Below are 21,493 nucleotides of genomic sequence, written 5' to 3' on the forward strand. Positions count from 1 at the left end.
CAATGTCTGTTCCATCTTCCCTATCCACAACAGTGTCCATCCCTCTCTTCCACTTTATTTTTCTGTCTGGCACTGTGTGGTTTTTGTCTTTAGTCTTTCTATTATCTGTTGCTGTGGGATGTCTTTCTATACGCTGTGAATATGTGTTGCTCTGACTGGTTGATAAGTAAAGCTGCATTGGCCTATGGCAGGGCAGGATAAGGTTAGGCGGTACATTCAAACTGAAGATAAGACAAAGAAAGATAGAGTTGGGGGAGACGCCAGCTGCCGCCAAAGGAGCAACAAGATGCCAGCAGACTGGTAATGCCACGGCCACGTGACAACATATAGATGTATAGAAATGGGTTGAGTTAAGTTGTAAGAGCTCGCTAGCAAGAAGCCTGAGCCATCAGGCCACACAGGTTGTAATTAATATAAACCTCTGAATGGTTGTTTTATAAATGGCTGTGGGACCAAGGGGCCTGGTGGGACTGAGAAACTTCCGGTTACAAGCTATTGCTCCCATTAGAATAGTAAGTTATGAAGGACAGACAATGTCTCATGAAAACCACACAATACACATTTGTTGAATGAATAAGTGAACTGTTCCATACACAAGCATGAAACAACTATCTCATTACAGCAAGAAGTTTCCCTTAAGAGATTCATAGTGTGGTTGTAGAAGGGGGTTATCATCAAATATTATAATAATGGGATGGGTACCCACACTATGACAATGAAAAACAGTAAGCGGAGAAAAGAAGCTGAGCTGGGTCCTGAAGGATACATAAGGCAGTTGGCAATAGGAAGGGAGGAGAGGTATTGAAGACAGAGAAGGATGTGGGTAGAAGTGTGATTTGATGTGAAACAAACAGGTGGTTTTCTGGAAGTCATGGAAGCATATTGCTGGAGCAGCAAAGCAAGACATGAGCAAGATGGGGTTCTGAAGATGAAAAGGGGGCCCAGTTAGAAGAAAGGTGTGCTGTGCCCAAGGAAGAGGTTTGTGTAGTCAGCACTGTTCATTCATCTGTTTGCTACAAAATAGTCATTACCATAATTGTTAGTAAATAAACTAATCAATTTAATGGCTGAGGGATTTAATTCTTTTTTTTTCCAACAGTTTCTCATAGAGTGTATTTCTAAGCTCTAACAGTGATCTTCATGTATTTAAATGTAGAGTGAATTTAATATACTTCAATCTCTAGTTGATAATTTAATGCTTTCTGATCTTCTGGGTGCATTCTGCTACCTGATTCTATGATTCCTGACGGTGTAGAAGACCACCGCCTCTTCTGTGCTTAATAATCTTATAAAACGGTGCCTGTGTGATTGTTCTACACGCCTTGTGTTGCTCTTCTAGAAAACCTTTCAAACGAGATCTGCAAGGAGGAGAGAAGTCGGGTTTGCAGCAGCACATCATGCTCCGTGAAGGAAGTAAAGTGTAAAACCGTCAGTAAATGCCGCTGCTCCGAAGAAGCTGCAAGCACCAATGCTCTGTGTGCCACCCACCACATAGTACAGATGTGAGACTAATTCCCTTTTGAAAAGAAGCCAGTTCTGTGTTCCAGAAACAGCCACAGAGAATTTGTATTCACTTTTATCTATAACTTCCCCATTGTATTAAGGGATCTTCGGCCCTGGCGTTGCAGGATTGTACAAACGGAAACGATTGCTGGGCTATACAGCGATCACCTGCTGCTTTTAGAAGAGGGGGTGACTCCCAGCCGGCGGCGGGAAGGCGGGGAGCTTGAAGCATGGTCTCCGCCGCTCTCTCTACTCACCCTGCTCCTTTCATATTCTTTCCTCGAGGCAGCAAAGAGCTGAGCATTAGAGATGGCGATCCCACAGAACGGAAGATACATCTGCATAACCTGGGGCACAGAAAACATTAAGAACATTAGCGCATCCACCCCTAAACCAAAGCCCACATTCCCCGCCTAGGCAGTACTTCCCTTTCAATCAAGTGAACTGGGCTTTGAGCTGTGAACACGACCATCTCAGCCTCAGGGGGCATATTTTTCAGAGTTAGTGCTAAGATACTTGTGTAAATCAGTCTTTAACTGGGAAATTCACATCTATGAAAACATAAAGTGAGTGAAGCAAAAGATCCCAGGAGTTATAATACAGGAACTATGTCTGATACATCTTGTATTCCAACTTTGAGAAACAGGAAGAGAACTGGAATGCCCCTGGAATTTAAAGCGTGTATTTACATTCATACTTAGAGATGGACAAGACATAAATGAATCCCTGTGTACGTATATGTCTATAAAAGGGATCTCAGCAGAGCCTGCCAGCTACCAAATTTAAGCATGCCTAGTAGGATGGGCCTAGTAGGAACTTCGGGGCTCCAGGCCTAGTACTCCTGTGTAAAATATCTCTGCTTGGATCCACTACTGGGTAGATATGATTAGGCAAGAATGCAAACTGGGAGGGCTCTGCAGCAACCTGTTTGAAGAAAGGCTCAGAGTCCATGAGAGAAAACACCTCCTATGGGAAGAAATACCCAGCTGGAATACCCAGAAATGCCTGGCCTAGAGAAAGTAGGCCTCCTTTCTCAACAGGAGGTCAAAGTATGAGGACGACGCCCATCTCTGGAGCTTTTGATTCCAGGCAGATAGGATGTTCCAGCAAGACCCTGAACTTTTCATAGCATAAGAGGAATAAGTGACTTTTTTTTTCTGGGATTTCTCTAAAGTAGAGTGGAAACGACATGGTTTGTATCGATCTTTTTCTGTCCCCTCCCCCCCTCCCCCATTACAGTGCCTTGTGAAGAGGTGCAAAGGCACACGGAGCAGTTCTAGCAGTGGCCAGTAGGGGCAGTGCATCTCTCACTGTGTAGACTACTCACACAGGAGCACATGTGTAGCACCTCTGGGATACCCAGAATGGAGTTGCCTGAAGTGAAAGGTGACTTGGGGGAAAATAAAAGATAAAGCACAATTCCTGTTCTTTATCGTTTATTATCTTGCTTCGACTACCTAGCCACACACCTCAGGCCTAGAGTCCCTGGAGGAATTTCAGAGCTCTATAGAAGAGTTAAAGCTATGGTCTTAAACCAAGAGGCACAAACCCCCCGCACGTTTATTTTGCAGATCTCTCAGGAGAGATTCCATTGGTGAGCCTCCGAGTTGCCTCCTGACACAAACGTTATTTCTGTTTCTCCTCTCTACCATTTTTTGCTCTTCTTCTTCATGTTTTAATAAGTTTGCCTGTAAGCCGACTGGTTCACATAAAGCTTCTGGGTATCCATCCCCGCAGCACTTCCCTGCTTTTGGCCTGAATGGGACCACTTTCAACATCAACTATACACTGAGCACGTTTCCTTGTAGTTTCCTGTTTGGGGCAGGCGAGCTTTCTTTGGTTTGTTCTTTCTTTCTTTCTTTCTTTCTTTCTTTCTTTCTTTCTTTCTTTCTTTCTTTCTTTTTTTTTTCTGCAATGGATAATAGAGAGGAGGATCTATGAGTCACTGTTGTGAGTAATCTGGGTCAGAAGCAAAGGTCAACACGTCTGTGTCTTTCACAATGCCAGAATTTACTAGATAACAAATTCACAAGGTAAGTGGTTCCGATGACTGCACCTGCCATAGTCCAACTTCCTTTGATAAACCTGAATAGAGCTATAGCAAGTTCTTTTATTCCCATCTTAATTACTAATATGAACTTTCAGACCATATATTACAGATTGCGTGTGTGTGTGTGTGTGTGTGTGTGTGTGTGTGTGTGTGTGTGTGTTACAGAATGGCTGCAAAGGATTAAAAAGGTGGGGATTTTAAGGAGTTTTGAAGGAGCCTGAGAAGCCAAAGCTGGGAACTGATAATGCTCTAAGAATTTTTGTATTGATAATGAACTAAATTGAGCTGTGGACGAAGCCGGAAGCTGCTGTAGCTGCTGGAGGTAGAGTCAGAATTAGATTTGGGCTGTAGGGACGTGAAGGGATGGGTGACCAGGCCAGGTAGATTGATGGATGGCCAGTCTAGGTAGATGAACAAGAGGTAGGGCAGACAGCAGTCTGAAGAGGCCTCATCAACAGTGTGACTGAGCTAAGCTGAAGCTCCTGGGATAGTTGAGAGTTCTCCTTGCGTCCCTTGATGTACACACTGAGTGCTCAGATGACAGACTGCTCTCACCATTGAAGTGATGGGGTCCACCTCTTCAAGGGGTCTAGGCGAGGGATTATATCCTTCCTTGGCCTGCTATGTCTGTAAGTTCTCGGGCTTGGTTTTCCTGATAAAATTTTAATACAACATGGACTCCCACACTCTCAACTCACCACAACAAATTTATAAAGTAGTTTCCTTTTAACTCCAAGAATAAGTCATTTGTGGCCTCTGATTCATGGGTGGTATCAGGCAGATGGCCTCATTCATATCTCCATCCAGGTGCAGGGTCATCCTCCATTGTCAAGATGGAGTAAAAAATGATTATAAAATGGAGTCTCTCAGGACAGGACACTGAGTTATTACACAAGTATAGACAAACTGAAAAGCCAGTGTTACATAATATGGAGTAACTTATAAGTCACAACCTGACCTTAACAATTACTTATTTAACTCTCCATCATTTATTTTGATTATGTTTGCCTTCTGAACCAAGTCTAAGGTGGTTTGTAAGTCCAGCAAGTAGGAAGAAGAATGTTGTCAAATGAATTTATGAGCTATTTTCTAAAGCCTTGTTTCACTTACTTTGTGATGTCAATATTGAGCTCTTTCTACCAGGCTTTCTGTGTGATTAAAAACATCTGGAATCTTAAATTTTTTAGATTTAATTTGTTGTATGTGTATGAGTGTTTGCCTGCATATATGTCTATATACCAAGTGCATGTCTGATGCCCAGGGAAGTCAGAAGAGGGTGTCAGATCCCCTGGACTGTAGATACAAATGGTTGTGAGTCATCACATGGGTGTTGGGAAATTAACCTGGGTCCTCTGGAAGAGTAGCTGGTGCTCGGAACTGCTGGGCCATCTCTCCAGCCCCTAAGAGAATCTGAATTTTAAGCCACATTGTTTTTGTCCTTTTTGTGGCTTTTCTGTATGAAATTTAACAAGTCACTTAAAGATTCTGAATCTACTTTCTTATCTGTAAGACATGAGGTTTATGGTCGTTTTCAGTTCTAATGTTTTGTGGCTCAAATAATTAGAAATATCAGTGAGCTGTAATGTTACATTCGCTAGAAGTTACAAGGTATTCAATAAATATGCTTGCACCTTACTGAGGAAGTATCATTTGCAGTAGAACTTGACACAGATGAAGCCCTTTCATCAATAAAGCGGGCTTGATTCAGGGTGGCAGGCACGATGTACAGGCTTCTGTAAGAATTGCCTCTCTTTGACCTTCACAAGGATCTACTTTGTACCAATAGTTGCACTTTTTAAAATGAGAGCTGAGGTTTGTGAGCTTACAGCAGGTTATTGGGAGATAATTCTTCATGCCTCTCCCCCCCCCCCTCTCGTCAGCACATTTTACAAAGGCACTGCTCTGTCAAGGATGTTTTTGCAATGAATGTCCTTCAAAGGGAGAGACACTGTCTCCTTCCGAGGAAGAAGCAGAATTATTTGCTATCCAATGTAATAAAGATGATTTCTTCCCCCGGATAGAGGTAGCTTTGGGTGCCCTGCATTTGAGGATCCTCCTGTAAAGCACTATGTGCCGTGTGCAGCTATCAGTGTGAGAGGCCAGCACAAACGCTGGTGCTCTTGTTGTTCCTCTTCCTGGGAGTAATAAACTATTCTCTGTCACCGGTCCAGGAGTCTCGTATCTCTTGCCAGCACCTATGAGACTGTGGCCGGCTAACTTGTTACCTTCCAGGTGGAGTACAATCAGACTTTTCAAGCAAGGATCAACAAGGTCACCTAGATGGTAGGTGGTGGGGCTGAGTTTCTTTTTTAATTCAGTTAGCTTGACCCTGGGAAATCTACCTTCTTCACTTCTGCAGAGTCTTGCCTCTCAAAGAAACATGCATCTCTCTTATCATTCCTGTAACGGCTTAGTTAGCTGCAGCATGATTGACGGGTGCTGAGAGTAGCGAGACATCAGGTGTTTAAGTGGCTGCAGAAGCACAAGGAGGTTCTGGTGGAGAAGTAAGGGATTTCGAGTGCTAACCAGCCCTCAGGTAATCTGCTGAGCTGATGCATTAAGATCAACCCTAACCAAGGAATAAATCACAGTGATAGGCGTAAGACTGGTGACGTAGGCCAGAATGGACTCTCTATGAAGAAAAGGGATCCAGCTTTACAAGAGCTTTCCAGCAGGCCCAGACCTCGACCCCAGGTGAGGCTTTAAAGGCCAGATCACACTTCCGTGGGTAGAAGAGGAACTGTAAAAGAAACGAGGGGCCGCTGATGAACCACTAAATGGGAGGCACAGTGTTGCAGGAACTTAGAACTGCTTGTAAGTAGGGAGACTGTCAAAGCGGAGCCCATGGGTGAGGCTCCTGTGGTGTGGGAAGTGGGTCAGACACTGAGACCAAGGCTATGTTGTCTGCGCTCCCAGGGCCGGAGAGCTTGAGAACAGCTCAAGGTCCCATTGTCAATTAATGGCAAATCTCTTCATTCACTAGTTTCTGTTGAGATTAAACAAATGAAAATCTTGAAATTTCAAGTAATTCTTCTGCTTACCACAAAGTGGGCTTTTTGTGTTTTGTTTTTTTGTTTTGTGTGTGTGTGTGTGTGTGTGTGTGTGTGTGTGTATAGATTGTGGATTCCATAAAACACTTAAATCACATTGGTAGGATTACCTCTTCAATCCATACCACTATGTCTTAGAAAGTCCCTCTCAATCTAGTCCTGGCAGATGAATGATGTTGTCACAACCACAGGAAAAGCCACTCTAAGATCCTCCACCTGAAATATCTAACATACATCACTTTCATGGAATGTGTTCATATAAATACATCCTACCCCCCCCCCATATATCTGTGTAACTCAAATTCAGCAGAGGTCAAAGACAACAAACTGCTAATATAAACCAATTATGAAGCATTTAACACGATATTTTGAATGTCAAAAGAGCCCAGGATGTCTTCTTTTGTCGACTCTAATTTATCAAGTTAATGCTCCCAACGAAGCATCCAAACAAAAGCACATGGCAAAACCAACATCCTTACTCACTGTACTTGGGAGCTCCTGATCAGCCTAATTTAGCAAGTGACTAATGATTGCCTTCTCCCATCAGACTCTGTGCTAACAATGCAGCATGCTCAGGAAATCACACCACCATGCCACTCCTTTCCAGCCTTCCACCGGCTTTAATCGTATTTATAAACTGATCACTGACCAGATCAGCTTCCTTCATTACTGGTGCTAGGTGGCTAGTCCAATATCAGCAAGTGTGACAGTCACTAAAGATGAATGCCTCCTTCATAATCAGCAGCTTGTAAAACCTGGAACTGACTGAAGCTGCAGGAATTGATTACTGGTCAAAGACCAGGGTCTGCATTATATTTCCAGACCTGGGCGGAAGCATGCTGTTCTAAACTACCAGAGAGATCCGAAGAGTAACATTAGAGTTGGTCTGGTAAAGAACAAAGGTATTATTCTTTACTATTGTCTAAATGGGCCTGTCAATCACCTGAACAGAAAGCCATCCCACAGGAAGTGGCCCATTTTAGACACCTTAGAAAAGAGTGTGCAAAGTCTGCTTAAATATGTGGGTTTGCACAGTGATCTCTTTGACCATTGTCCATTCTCTCCCTTGAAAACGTTTCCTCCACAATGGTCCCCTTGGCCATTGCTCCCTCTCGCCCTGTGAGTGTCCCCATTTTACCCTGTAATCCTCTTTCTGAATTCTTTCAACAGAGATCACAAAGACCATGGAACCAAAGTGAGGCCACAGTGAGACCAGGGTAACAGTTGCATAAACGTTAAGGGCTAAATTTTAAGTCTCAATTTGGAGTTAAAGGCCTTCTAAGATCTGGCCCTTGCTGTATCTTCTACACTCTAAGATTCAGCAAAACTAGATGATCCCCATCTTGGCTCATTTCTCAAATTACCTACAAAACCCCCAATTCCACTGTGCTCTCCACCATCTGCATCACTGAGGTCTTTCCCCTCCTGCCTTCTACATCTCTTTGTATCTTTCAAATTGTTAATGATTATTTTAAAATTTGGCATGCTTAAGTTGTTATTTTTTGATAGACATGTTTAACACAACACCTCTGTAATGTCAGCATTCAGGATGCAGGGACAAGACTGTGAATGAAGGCCAGGCTGTCTGAGAACCTATCTAAAAACAAAACAAAATAAAACAAAAAAAGCAAGGCCATAACAATCAACAGCTCAAAATAACATATTATATTGATTTTTAAAGCCTCCTGTACATTTGTATTTCCTTGCAAAATGCATTTTTAAACATCTCAGATCCATCGTTGCATCATTGTCTATTATTATAAAGCTCAATTTAAATATTATTTGAAAAATCAAACCTTACAAAATTGCCTCCAGTTAATTCAATTAGAAAAATGTTATGTAGTGAACAGCCCTAGAAGATAGAAATGCCTTTTTGTAAATTAAGGAGAAGAATTGTTTATTATGAAATATAATAAAATTAACATCTGCAAGCAGCTACTGCCTAGTAGAAGGCATTGGGATTCTGCCATGGCCATACCGGAGGAACAGCAGGTGGCAATTGACCTGAGGGAATCAGCCCATCGGCATGCAAGGCACCAATGGGTGAATCTCAGAGACCCTCAGCTCCATAATGTCTCTTGCTACTGCTGTGCCTTTACATGTTTGCTACTGCCATTTTTCTCTGGTATCTGGCATGGTGTGAATGGGTGGGGGGGGGGCGATCCCCACTGCCTTTAATGTAGTGTGATTATCTCATGGAACTATCCCGTTCTAGTGGGCATTTTTACCAGTGGATTATTATGAAGATAATTTCCTCCTAAGCTGTACTGTTTAACTGAAGCAATGATTTTATACAATAATGGTGTTAGTTTTAAACTTGATGATTGAGGGTCTTTAATAAATACAGTAAGGGATTATGATAGAGGCTGGCTTAGTGGGAAAACTAATATAGATAAAAGCAAGATTTGGTGTTGCCCTGGCCCCTGATTAAAAAAAGGGGGGCCACAGAGGATAGAAAATTAGAACAAGGAAATGCCACACAGCCAGTTTTTATTGAGGAACCATATAGACTGTGGCTTAGGTTAATGACTAAGAAACAGTTGAGTTTAAGATGTATTTACTGGTTTGGGTGTGCATCATAACTAAAACAAAGCTTTAAATAACGACTTAAGGTTAGGTTTTTGTTGATGACCTTGATGTAAAACAAACAAACAAAACCTGGGAAAAGGATCTAAAGTTTAGAAAGGCATATAGTTGAGTGAGGGACTTGTTGAGGTCAGGGAATAAGAACAAAGCAGGCCTGTTATCATTAGCTGTGGTGCCTTTTTTGTTGGGATGGGTTGGTAATCAAAGGTGATCACCCATTTCTGCTCTCAACTTCCTGCTATAAAAAAAAAACTGTTGATGACTGGGTATGCACCATGAGGATTTAACAGTAGAGATGACTTTTTTCAGATATAAAAGTTTAGATTTGTGATTCTGTTAAGACATTTTATAAGATTACCTTTGAGGTAAATAATAAAACAATAGATCCTTTCTTTGTAACCGCAAAATGCAGCCTGCCAGTAAAAGTACTGGCTGAGAAAAATACCTTGCTTGCTTACACTCTGCTAATCTGTAGCAAGTTGATTGGACATGAATGTATGTGGGTTCTTGGGACTTGTTTTTCACCTGTAATACATAAAATGTTTAATTATATAAGGGGTATGGAAAACATGTTGCTTTTTACTTGCATTCGTTGTAATCATTCACTTAAAAAATAGAACGTAACCACACTGTAAATGTTATGATTGAAAGATTTTTCTGGGGATATGTAAGCCATAAGGGGAAAAAATAAAGTTAATTAGAAGGAAGACATCAATAGAGATAGAAGGGATACATCTGGATAGAGGTAAGAAAAGAAATAAAGAGAGAAAAAAGAGAACAGAGAAAGATCCTTAGAGTATATGTTTTTCCTTTTTACTGGCCCCAGAGAGTTAAGTTTTGCCCCCCTCACTGGTCCTAGAGAATTAAATTTTATTCCCTCGGATAGAAAAGTCTAGTTGAATGATTAGTCCACTGACTCTATGGCTCTCTCTCAAACCGTGAGCTGCTGGAGGCTGGTCCTCCCTATCTGTAAGGCTCCCCATGTAATCTGTGTGGGAGGCTGCCACTGGACACTGTATTATACCAAGCCATAAGCATTCATTCAAACACTATTAAAACTGCCTTGATTTTAATATATATATATATATTCATTAACTGGCTGCTTGGTATTTATTTTCAAAGTAAGGGTCTGAAGACCAATTACTGAACCTGTCACCCCCTTTTTATTACTAAACCAGTTGTTCTTGATTTTACTTTCTCATTCTACTTACCCCCTTTCCATACTGAGTTCTTTATTTTCTTGGTTAAATTAGAAACTTTATATCAGCTTGACCAAATTTAGTTCATCTTTGGTCTCTTCCCAAGAAAATAGAAACCTTGAAAGATTGTAACTTTTCAGTGTTACTTTCCTGGCTTACATGTTACTTTTTTTCTTTCATAGTTTGGCATATCATCATCATTCATCAATGTTGTTGTCTTCCATCAATGTTTGTTTAGAGTTGCCTACAGTTATGTCAAGGTTTTTCCTCTAGGATTTTTTAACCCCTCTTTCCTTCCCTCCCTTTCCATCTTTTTTTTTCAATGTTTGTTGCATGTGTTTGTGTATGCAGTTTCTGTGTATGTACACGTGATTCTTTGTGTCGGGGCATGCATGTATGTGCAGGTGCATGTGGAGGCCTGAGCTCACTGTCAGGACTCCTCCTCAAGTGCTTTTCTCCTTTTTCATCAGGGAAGTTTCTCAGCCGGACCCAGACCTCACTGCGTCTAGGCAGCCAGGCTGCTTCAAAGATCTCTTGTTTTTTGTCTCTCAAGTCTGGATTACAGGTAGGCTGCCACACCTTCCTGACATTTGGGTTCTAGAGATCCAAATTCTGGTTCTCACGAGTGTATGGCAAGTGTTTTATCCACTGAGCCATCTCTCAGCCCCCTGCTTTTCTTTTTGTCTATAATCTATAGGAAATCTATAAGAATATCCTTAAGCAGCCGGGTGGTGGTGGCGGCGGCGGCGGCGGCGGCGGCGGCGCTGGCGCACGCCTTTAATCCCAGCACTCGGGAGGCAGATCTCTGTGAGTCTCGAAAAACCAAAAAAAAAAAAAAAAAAAAGAATATTGGTGGTAAATGTTTTGATTTTCTTTGTACAAATAGCTTAGATGGGTATATAATCATGTTTATTATTATTTTCTCTTAATATTTAGAAGATATTTTACCTTATCAAATATATTTGATGCCAAAAAGAAAAAACTACCAGCTGTTATTCTAATTCTCTGAAGATAGTCTGCTTTTGTCTATGGTTTCTCTTACACAGTTGGGCAGTTGGTGGCCATTTGTACTTTTTGAGGCTCAAAGGCTTATGGAATCATATAAAACAACTAATTGATAAATTATAGTCCACAACTTGGGATAATTTTCAACTTCATACTGATGCAAATGATATACATACTAGAGCCTAGCAAGATGGTGAGTAAAAGCCCTTGCCTTGAAATCCTGTTGACCTGAGTTCAATCCCTGGACTCATGTAAAGAGGAAAGGAGGGTACTGACTCCACAAAGTTGTCCTTTGGCCACATAAACAGTGTGCTGTGTGGGCCCCACACACATATCACACACAGAGAAATATATATATATATATATATATATATATACATATAATAATTAAAAATTTAAAGTATACACATTTGTAGATGAATATCTAAATGCTCTTATTAAATAAAAACATGGAGCCATATACAGGGGTGAAAGCCTTGGAGAGATCAGGAAAATAGGGAAAGCCACCAGCCAACCTTACCTCACCAACTCTGCAGCTTCCAAATGCGAGCTACTTCCTGTCTACCTACACCTTTATTGCCTTGCTGTTCTGCCCTCTCATTGGCTCTCTTAGCCCAGCTACCTCACTTCCTCTTCCTACACAGCTCTGTCACTTTCTGTCTCTTTGTACAGAGCTCCAGGTCTCTATGGTTGGTACTGGGATTAAGAGCGTGTGTGCCACCACACTTGGCTCTGTTCCCTAGTATGGCCTTGAACACACAGAGACCCTACCTGCTAAGTGATCGGATTAAGGGCATGTGCTACCTGACTTATTGCTTACTTAAAATGGCTGGCCTTTTACCCTTGGTCTCCAGGCAAGCTTTATTAAAGCACAAGTAAAATATCACCACATTTTAGCACAAATAAAATATCACCACACACATTACTTAGAACTACCTTGACTTTTGAGTTTCTCCCAGGCCAGCCATATCTTAAACAATACTCTCTGTGATGCTTGGCTATAACACAGAGCAGCAGCTTCCAGTCAGCCCCAGGAATGAAGGGGTTAACAGCCAACCTTCTATAATATACCATGCTGCTAACAAGATGTCTGGGAAGCCAGGTGTATGAAATGCATTTGTGACTTAGGGTATTTTCAACTTACAATAACTATCAAGACATAACCAAAATATACACTGGGGAACATCTGTAGATTGGTCAATAATTACTGTGGATGGAGACAATATTACACTTTGGGGAGTCATTGAAGTCTGCTCGGGCTCTTCATTAGCACTGGGAATGTTCTACATTGTGTCTGTCATTGGCACTGCAATCCAGCACTTCAGGCCAGATTCAGTTGGACTGTGGATACCCAGTGTGAGAGAAGACTTGGGATTTCAGTTTCTGCTTTTGCTTTTGAGACAGGGATGCAGAGCTCATGCTGGCCTGGAACTCCCTATATAGCTGAGGATGCCCTTGAACTCCTGTTTCTCTTGTCTCCACCTCCTGAGTGCTAGGTTACAAGCGTGTTAATCAATCTTTACATCCTTGCTGTGGAGTATTATTTTAACTATGTGTTACATTTGTTTATGCTAGGAAATATTACTTTATACAAAGGTGTGTTACATTTGTTTCTGCTGCATTTGTTTAACGATGTAAGGATGTGTTACTTTTTTTTAATTATGTAAAAATGTGTTGCATTTGTTTCACCTTGTCTGCCTAAGGCACCTGATTGGTCTAATAAAAAGCTGAACAGCCAATAGCTAGGCAGGAGAGGGATAGGCAGGGCTGGTGGGCAGAAAGAATAAGTAGGAGGAGAAATCTAGGCTCAAGAGAGAAGACATGCCCACGGCCAGAAGCCAGGTAGCCGACAGACAGACAGACAGAAAAGCAGTGAAAGTAGGACATACAGAAAGGTAGAAAGAATGAAAGAAAGAGAGAGGAAGAAAGAAGGAAAAAAAGAGAGAGAGAGAAAGAGAAAAAGAAAGAAAGAGGAAGGGAGAGAGAGAGAGAGAGAGAGAGAGAGAGAGAGAGAGAGAGAGAGAAGGCCTGGAAGCAAAATGTAGGTAAAGAGAAAGATTTTAAAATAAGAGCTAAGAAAAGGCCGAGCATTCATAAATAATAAGTTATTGATTTGAGAGCGGGTTGGTGGCCTGAAAGACAATGCCTGCTGCACATCCTCCCATTTGTCTTGCTTCTCTGTTATATTAGGAGCAAATCCCCGGCTTCCCGCATGGTAAGTAAACATTCTACTAACATCTGTGTCCCCAGACTGATTTAGAGAGTTTCTAAATCAATGTGCAGGAAATGCAAGGAAAATATAATTTTTGAAGAGATGGAATAGAAAAACACTGAAACAATGTAGTAATAGCAGAAGAGACTCTCCTTTCAATCCCCAAGCAAGACAAAAGAAAGACACAAAAACAAAAAAACTCAAACCCAACAACAATGCTGAACTCTAATCTGCTCCTCTTGAAGTCCCTCCTTTTCCTTATTTTAATAAAAAGAAATCTCAATTTGGCATCACCATCCGTTTTCTGAATGCCAAAAGGGCCAAAGAGCTTTAACGATGGAGGAGCTAATGAGTCCATACACTCTTGTGTGGCACTTTCCCACTCGAAAGCACTTTGTGGATGCTGGCTAATTAATCTTTACTACATCCCACTTGGAAAGGGAGTGAAACTGAAAGTCATTAAACACCATAAAAACTCACATCCGCCCTGGAAACTCATGAAAATATCATTAATAGGCATGAGGTCTGAGCACAGAGCCTGCCATCAGTGTGCCAGAGAAAGACAGGAGGCAGCCAACCCTTTCAAACTGGCAAACCACAGGGAAAGGCTGTTAAAGCTCCATGGTCTGGTGGGGTCCAATTACGCATCATTCAAGAGTGGTGGAGGTCTACACTAGGGATTACCCAGGGTTCTACCACTAGGACATTTATGGACCTCATTCTTGGAGGACAAAACAGCTTGGGAACTGTATCACTGTCCTTTGTTCAGATGCTGAAAATTATACTGAGTTCTTCCTGTACCCTGCAGACACTGGGAGACCAAGCTGCATTGAGTCCCAACCCAGTCATTCAGAAGTGGGGAGGTTTTAAGAGGGCTGTAATTAATATATTAATCAGACTCTTCAGGTGCAGTATTCTTTTAAAATATAGCATATGGAAGATGACATAGTTATATCACCTTCATGAAGTAGAACGTGTTCACAGCCTTTTTAAGAATGGAATGCTGAGGGGCTGGAGAGATGGCTCAGAGGTTAAGAGCACTAGCTGTTCTTCCAGAGGACCTGGGTTCAAGTCCAAGAACCCACATGGCAGTTACAACTATCTGGAAGTCCAGGCCCAGGAGATCTGTTGCCTTCTTCTGGTCCCTTCAGGTACTACATGCATGTCATACACAAACCTACATGCAGGCAAAACACCCATACACATCAACAACAACAACAATAAAAGTATGAAATACTAAAAGCTAATGAAAGAAAAAAGGAATTTAGAGATTTCTTAAGAAAAAAAAACGGTGTAGATGTTTTCATTTTCTGTCCTACTGCATCAGAGTACAGCTTGGTTTCTTTCTTTTTTTTCTATTTAATTTATTTATTTATTTATTTATTTATTTATTTATTTATTTATTTATTTATTTATTTATTTATTTATTTATTTATTTGAGACAGGGTTTCTCTGTGTAGCTTTGGTGCCTGTCCTGGATCTCACTCTGTAGACCAGGCTGGCCTCGAACTCACAGAGATCCACCTGGCTCTGTCTCCAAAGTGCTGGAATTAAAGGCGTGTGCCACCACTGCCCGGCCACAGCTTGGTTTCTTAAATGACCTTCAAGCATATCGCATCCTGTTTGGGCAGTTTTATAAAGATGAACAGAATCACCGTAAGTGATTCTCTTCAACCTCCCTTTAATCTTGGAAATTCTCCCATCACTTCAAAGAAGCTCACTTCCTTCACCTCAGTCTCCGTAGAGCAGCTCAGGCGTGGAGACTCCAAATTTTTCTATCACAAACCAGCTGTTGTGGACGTTCTTACAAACAGCTTTCCACATCTGGGTAGCTGTTCTGTTGGGCACAGTCCCACAGTAAAATTTTAAGGATAAAGAAATATGTGCATGTAAAAATCCTTTAACTGTGATTTTTAAAATTTTTATTTCACTTTATGTACATGAGTATTTGGGCTGTATGTGTAGCTGTGCCCCACATGCGTGTCTGGTGCCTGCAAAGGCCAGAAGAGGGCATCAGATTCCCTGGAATCTGTAACTCCAACCAACTGAGCTACACATAGTTGTGGGCTGCCATGTGAGTGCTGGGAAATAAACTCAGGTCCTTTGTAAGAGCATCTAGTGCTCTTAACTACTGAGCCATCTCTCCAGCCCCTGTCTAAAAATATCTTAATATCTGGAGCCAAATGGTCCTCCAGAAAAAGAATCTGCCAATTTGCACTCCCACGAACAGCAATTAGAGTACTCCCTCACCCCGACTCATACGACAATGTATTCCATTTTTTAAAAAACTTGTTTGACAACTACAATCAATATTCATTTTTTCCTTAACTTACATTTGTTTGATTGCCGCCGAGATCACACATGTTCCATCGTTTGTGGTCTATCTAATTTTTAATCTGATATTATCATCTCATTTATTTTTAACTGTCTCGTCACTTGCTTACACTTAGCAAACACTCATTGTGTTCTCACATGAACAACTCCTTTCCATGTTTTAAAATCATGAAAGCCTCCTTGATAGTCACCAACTGTTATCTGTCTAACACAGCCCCAAAGGTCTGTAAACTACAACTGCTTTGTCTAAGATGAATAAAATGTTACAGTTTGGTGATCTTGGCCTCCTCCTCCTGTCTAAAGAGGCTTCATAAGACAAGCTACCTGTATAGCTCTGTCAAGATTTTTTTATAAGCAGTTTGACCTACACATTTCATCTGTCTATCTTTATAACCCACAGCTCCTTTAAGAAATTGGTTTGAGGTATAGTTTGGTCCAGGCATTTTTGAGTTCTAGTTAGGAAGGAAGGTTATGAAGACCCTAACCACCACCACCACCACCACCACCACCACCACCACCACCACCACCACCACCACCACCACCACCACCCACCCACATACACACACACACACACACACACACATGCACATATGCACACACACACACTTACCAAGACAGGTATAAATGCAGGACCCTGCACTATCCAGCAACTTAGGGCTTTCCTACTTGAGTCTAGATTAAGGTTCCATATGTCATAATCTATGTATAGACATTCCTACTAGATAATTTTCTGATAAGCAATACCTGTTTTCTTCACATTTGTAACACCTATGCTTCACCCCAGCTGAATCTTCCTCCCAAGTCCTTGGCATTCATTTTATTTTATTTTTTTACTAACTCACAGCTTTGCCTTTTACAGAATGTCACAGAGTTGGAATCCCAGGGCATGTGTGCTTTTCAGATGTTTTCTTCCACTTAGCAGTATCCACTTGCTGTGGCTTTATGTCTTTTCTTGACTTGATAATATCATTTCATCTTATCAGTGGTTAGTATTCCATTCCATCACCAAATTGTAATAAAGTTTATTTATTTTCCCATTGAAAGGTATCTAGGGTGTCCCCAAGTCTTGACAAATACAGCTTTTATAAACATTCATGTACCAACTTTGGCACAGATGTATGTTTTCAGCTCATCTGGATAAATGCTCAGGAGCATGACTGCTGGGTTATATTGTAAATGTATTTGTAGTTTCACAGCAGGATGCCCAACTATGTCTCAAGTGCCTGTGCCATTTTGCCTGGTCACCAGTAGTGAACGGGACATCCTTGTGCTTTACAAATTGCTGGCATCTGATGTGTCAATATTTTGTCTCGGCCCAAGGGGAAAGACAAGGAATTGAGTTTGAGAATCCCTGTCTGTTCTGAAGGATCTGAGTGTCTTTCAACTCCACCATCGTTGTCTCTGCCTTCTGTGTTTGGGTCCTCCTCTTTCTATTCAAGGGAGAATGTTTTCCTTTAGGTGATGTTGCTATTCCATCTACTCTGTACGATCTCCATGGGTGCACTGGTTAGTTTGTGTCAGCTTGACATAAGCTGGAGTCACCTACAAAGAGGGAACTTTAATTAAGGAACTGCCCCCATCAGTTTGGCATTTGGACATGTCTGTAAGTCATTTTGTTGGTTACTAATTGACAGAGAAAGGCTCAGCCCAATGTGGTCCCCTCTTGTCTGTGTTCACTAGTTACCTTTGTGAGTATTCTCAGGATTGGTTCTCTGGGACCAAGCTTTTTTCCCATACTCCACATTGCCAGCTGCCTGTAGGCACTTCAACATAAAGGTCTTAATCTACTTCAAATGCAATATTCCAGAAGCAAGCTTATCACCTCACCCCCCATCCCCACCACATCCTCTCAAAGACAGAGTTCCTTAAAGATGCCCTCCCTGTGCTAAGTGGACCATTAGTCTCAATCATCCATTTGTAAACACCGCTATCCATGGACGGGCAGAAGGAGGTCATAACGACTGGGCATCTTTTGAAACATTCATCTTTCTCCCCTGGACAGCAGTATCAACCTCCATTGTTTCTGGTGACAGTCCCCAGAGTCCTACCCATTATTGTCACTCACTAACCTTTGTTTCCCATCCAGAAAATCTATACACTTGAACACACTGTCTGTCCTAATGGACCCTGTTAAGTATGTTTTATGTAAGAGATAGTACAGATGTCTTCCACATATTAGAAACTAGATTTTGTTTTGCTCCTTTTATGTGAACATTTTTATACCTCCTTTAGTACTTTTTTAAATCTCATTAGGAGCACATCAGAAATATCTCCATTCTTTTGAATACCACTTAGTACTTCTTAGAATCTAAAATTTTAGATGATTTTTAAATTTAGATGATTATAGACAACATAAAATCGTCTTAGGAAAATCGTGAGGAAAAGCAAAGTTGCTATTCAGAAAACCCAAAGGGATTGTTTTATAACTATAACTTTTTTTTCATTTTACAAAGATAACTATGCCCCAAAATGCAGCAGAAATGACATGGATAATAAACTGTACTCTTTTAAATTTTCTAACAATATTCTCCAGTAGAGTTTGAAACCAAGAAGCCTATGAAAAATATGCTTAGATCATTAATATTTAAATAATACAACAACACACTAAAATGAATATTATAAATGGAAAATTCTTGATAAAATTCCTAAGCTGTGTCTATGCAACTAAAACACAAATGCATCATGTAACAAAGTCAAGATGTTAAGAATGGATAAAATTGGAAAGAAAGGTAAAAACAACCCTCCCAAAATCACTGGCAGTGTTTATAATGACTGCTGTTATTGTAACTAGGGAAAGAAATTTCTAAAATCAATCAGAAAAAAAAATCTCATAAAAATGGCTGAGAGAAACACAAATAACCTTTTTTAAAGGAGAAAATAATGTCTAGTCTACTAGTTGTCAAGAAGTATACAAATTATCATAAATCATTAAATTCTTCTACTATATTGTAACCACTGCAACTAAAATAATAAGTAACATATGCTGATAATAGTATGGGAATAGCCATTCTCAGATATCTCTCGAGGGAGAGTCGCTGGTCCAGCACTTCTGAAGTTGCAATATGAATCAAATGCCTCCTAAAAGTCCAGGCCCTCTGACTTGAAGACCATAGGTTTGGAAATTTAACTTTAGAAAATACTCAGTTTTATTTTCTCTTATCTTAACCACATGGGAAAGTTCTAATTTTGAAAAGCCTGAATCTTAAATTTTTTTTGAAGAGGGGCAGTTCTTTAAGGAGAAAAAAAAGTTTTCATAAAACTTATAAAATTATGAAAACTAGTATCTAGAATAAGGCAAGAAATAATATATTTTTAAATTTAAAACCATCTAATATCCAGCAAAAGTATTTATATTTATTAATTTTCCTAAATCTTTTTAAAGATGTGCTTTTATTTGTGTGTGTGTGTGTATGTGTGTGTGTGTGTGTGTATGTGTGTGTGTATGTGTGTGTGCGCGCGCGTGCGTGCGTGTGTGTGTGTGCGCGCGTGCATGCGTGTGTGTATGTGTGTGTGTGTGCGCGTGCATGCGTGTGTGTGTGTATGTGTGTGTGTGTATGTGTGTGTGTATGTGTGTGTGTGTATGTGTGTGTGTATGTGTGTGTGTGTATGTGTGTGTGTGTATGTGTGTGTGTGTGTATGTGTGTGTGTGTATGTGTATGTGTGTGTGTGTGTGCGTGTGTGTGTGTGTGTGTGTGTGTGTGTGCGTGTGTGTGTGTGTGTGTGTGTGTGTGTGTGGTTGCATAGGTTTATGTACACCACATGTGTACAGGAGCCCACATGCATCAGAAGGCATTGGATCCTCTGAGACCAGAGTTACAGGTGATTGTAAGCTGCTGTGGGGGTGTTAGGAGCTTAACTCTTCCTCTATAAGAGTTCGAGGCCAGCCTGGACTACAAAGTGAGTTCCAGGAAAGGAGAAAAGTTACACAGAGAAACCCTGTCTCGAAAAACCAAAAAAAAAAAAAAAAAAAAAAAAAAAGTAGTAATTGCTCCTAAGCACTGAGCCATCTTTCCAGCTCCTAATTTTTCTAAATATTTGGCAGCAACTTTATTTTATTTTTGCATGTGACCATAATGTTTTTAAATATTTTTCCATAAATGTACAAAAATGTAATTCTGCCGGGCAGTGGTGGCGCACACCTTTAATCCCAGCACTCGGGAGGCAGAGGCGGGCAGATCTCTGTGAGTTCGAGGCCAGCCTGGTCTCCAAAGTGAGTTCCAGGACAGGTGCAAAGCTACACAGAGAAACCCTGTCTCGAAAAACAAAAAACAAAAAAGAAAAAAGAAAGTAATTCTGGGGCTAGAGAGAGACTCAGTAAAGAGTGCTTGTTGCTCTTCCAGAGGACCTGGATTAAGTGCCCAGCACCCAGGGGCAGAAATAATAGCTTATTCATCTCTCTGTCCTTCTGTCTTTTGGCCCAAGGAAGGCACTCCAGTATGTTTCTACATTGTGTCTTCAAGACTCTATGTACAAGTGAACATGGTCCCAAACGGTCCTGGCCCACGCAGAGAAAGGAAATGTATTTGTCCGAATAACAAAAGAGAGTGCTTCGGCAGTACTGGAGTAGAGCTTGAATGTTCTCATCTGCCTCTTATCCGGCTGTCCTTCATTACTCAAAATAAAATCTTAGAGGTGTGAAAAGAACTTTGTCCATTCCTTGCAATAAAACATGGAGCCTCACTTCCATTGGCTCGAACTGGGTTAAAGGGCAGTTAAAAATCAGCCCTCTGGTGGGCCGGGACAGTCATGTGCCCATCACTGAGTTTGGGATGGACACAATGAATACTTGGAATGGCTGAAGGAGAATTCTCCAGAGGAAAACCAAGATGGCTGAGTATCCCAAATGAAAGTGTCCACAAATACTGCGCTATTTAAGAAAATTGCCATTAACCATAATTTTGTACACAATTTCCAGTGTCACTTTACTTATTTGAAATTTCCTTAAAATTTGACATCTTTTCCTAAAAATATCTGTAGGTTTTTAAGGACAAGATGATATTTCTATACACCCCGAACAACCCTAGCACACAGTTGTTGTTTGTGCTATCTCTGTAAACTAGGAGAATGTCATACAAGAATTCATCATTGACTAGGGTAGGTAGAGTATATTAAGGTAGATTATTGGATCTACTAGTAAACTAATTTAGCAAACTATAGCCTAGATAATTTGCACTGATATGGATTCTTGTATATTGATACAAATGTAAACTATTTTCCTACTCCTATTTAAGATAATTTGTATATTGATCCAAACTCAAAACTATAGTTGTCATATTATGCACATGTTCCTACTCCTATTTGAAATATTTTGTATATTGACACAAATGTAAAATTATATTCACCATACTGTATGTATGTTCTACCTCTGTTTAGAATATTTTGTATTTTGATAAATATTCAGGATATTGTTATCATATTGCACTATACATTTCTACCTCTGTTTAAGATATTTTGTGTATTGTCACAATTTTGAAATCATTGTCCTTTTACTGTACATTTGTTTTCAGACTGTTTACCTTGTTAATATGAAGCCTTAGTCCTTAGGTTATTTAGG

The 21,493-nt window shown here is 40.6% G+C and overlaps 1 protein-coding gene across 3 annotated transcripts in view; it reads right to left on the reverse strand.

Moving 5' to 3' along the window:
- Positions 1–21,493, reverse strand: part of Pde11a (phosphodiesterase 11A) — a 364,881-nt gene that overhangs the window by 234,544 nt on the left and 108,844 nt on the right. For all 3 annotated transcript variants that reach the window (XM_006972471.4, XM_042275494.2, XM_076569730.1), the window contains exon 3: positions 1,761–1,850. In XM_006972471.4, the coding sequence (XP_006972533.2) occupies positions 1,761–1,850 (90 nt within the window). The remainder of the gene's footprint in view (positions 1–1,760; positions 1,851–21,493) is intronic.

This window comes from Peromyscus maniculatus, chromosome 4 (genome assembly GCF_049852395.1).
Source record: "Peromyscus maniculatus bairdii isolate BWxNUB_F1_BW_parent chromosome 4, HU_Pman_BW_mat_3.1, whole genome shotgun sequence".
NCBI classification, from domain to species: domain Eukaryota; kingdom Metazoa; phylum Chordata; class Mammalia; order Rodentia; family Cricetidae; genus Peromyscus; species Peromyscus maniculatus.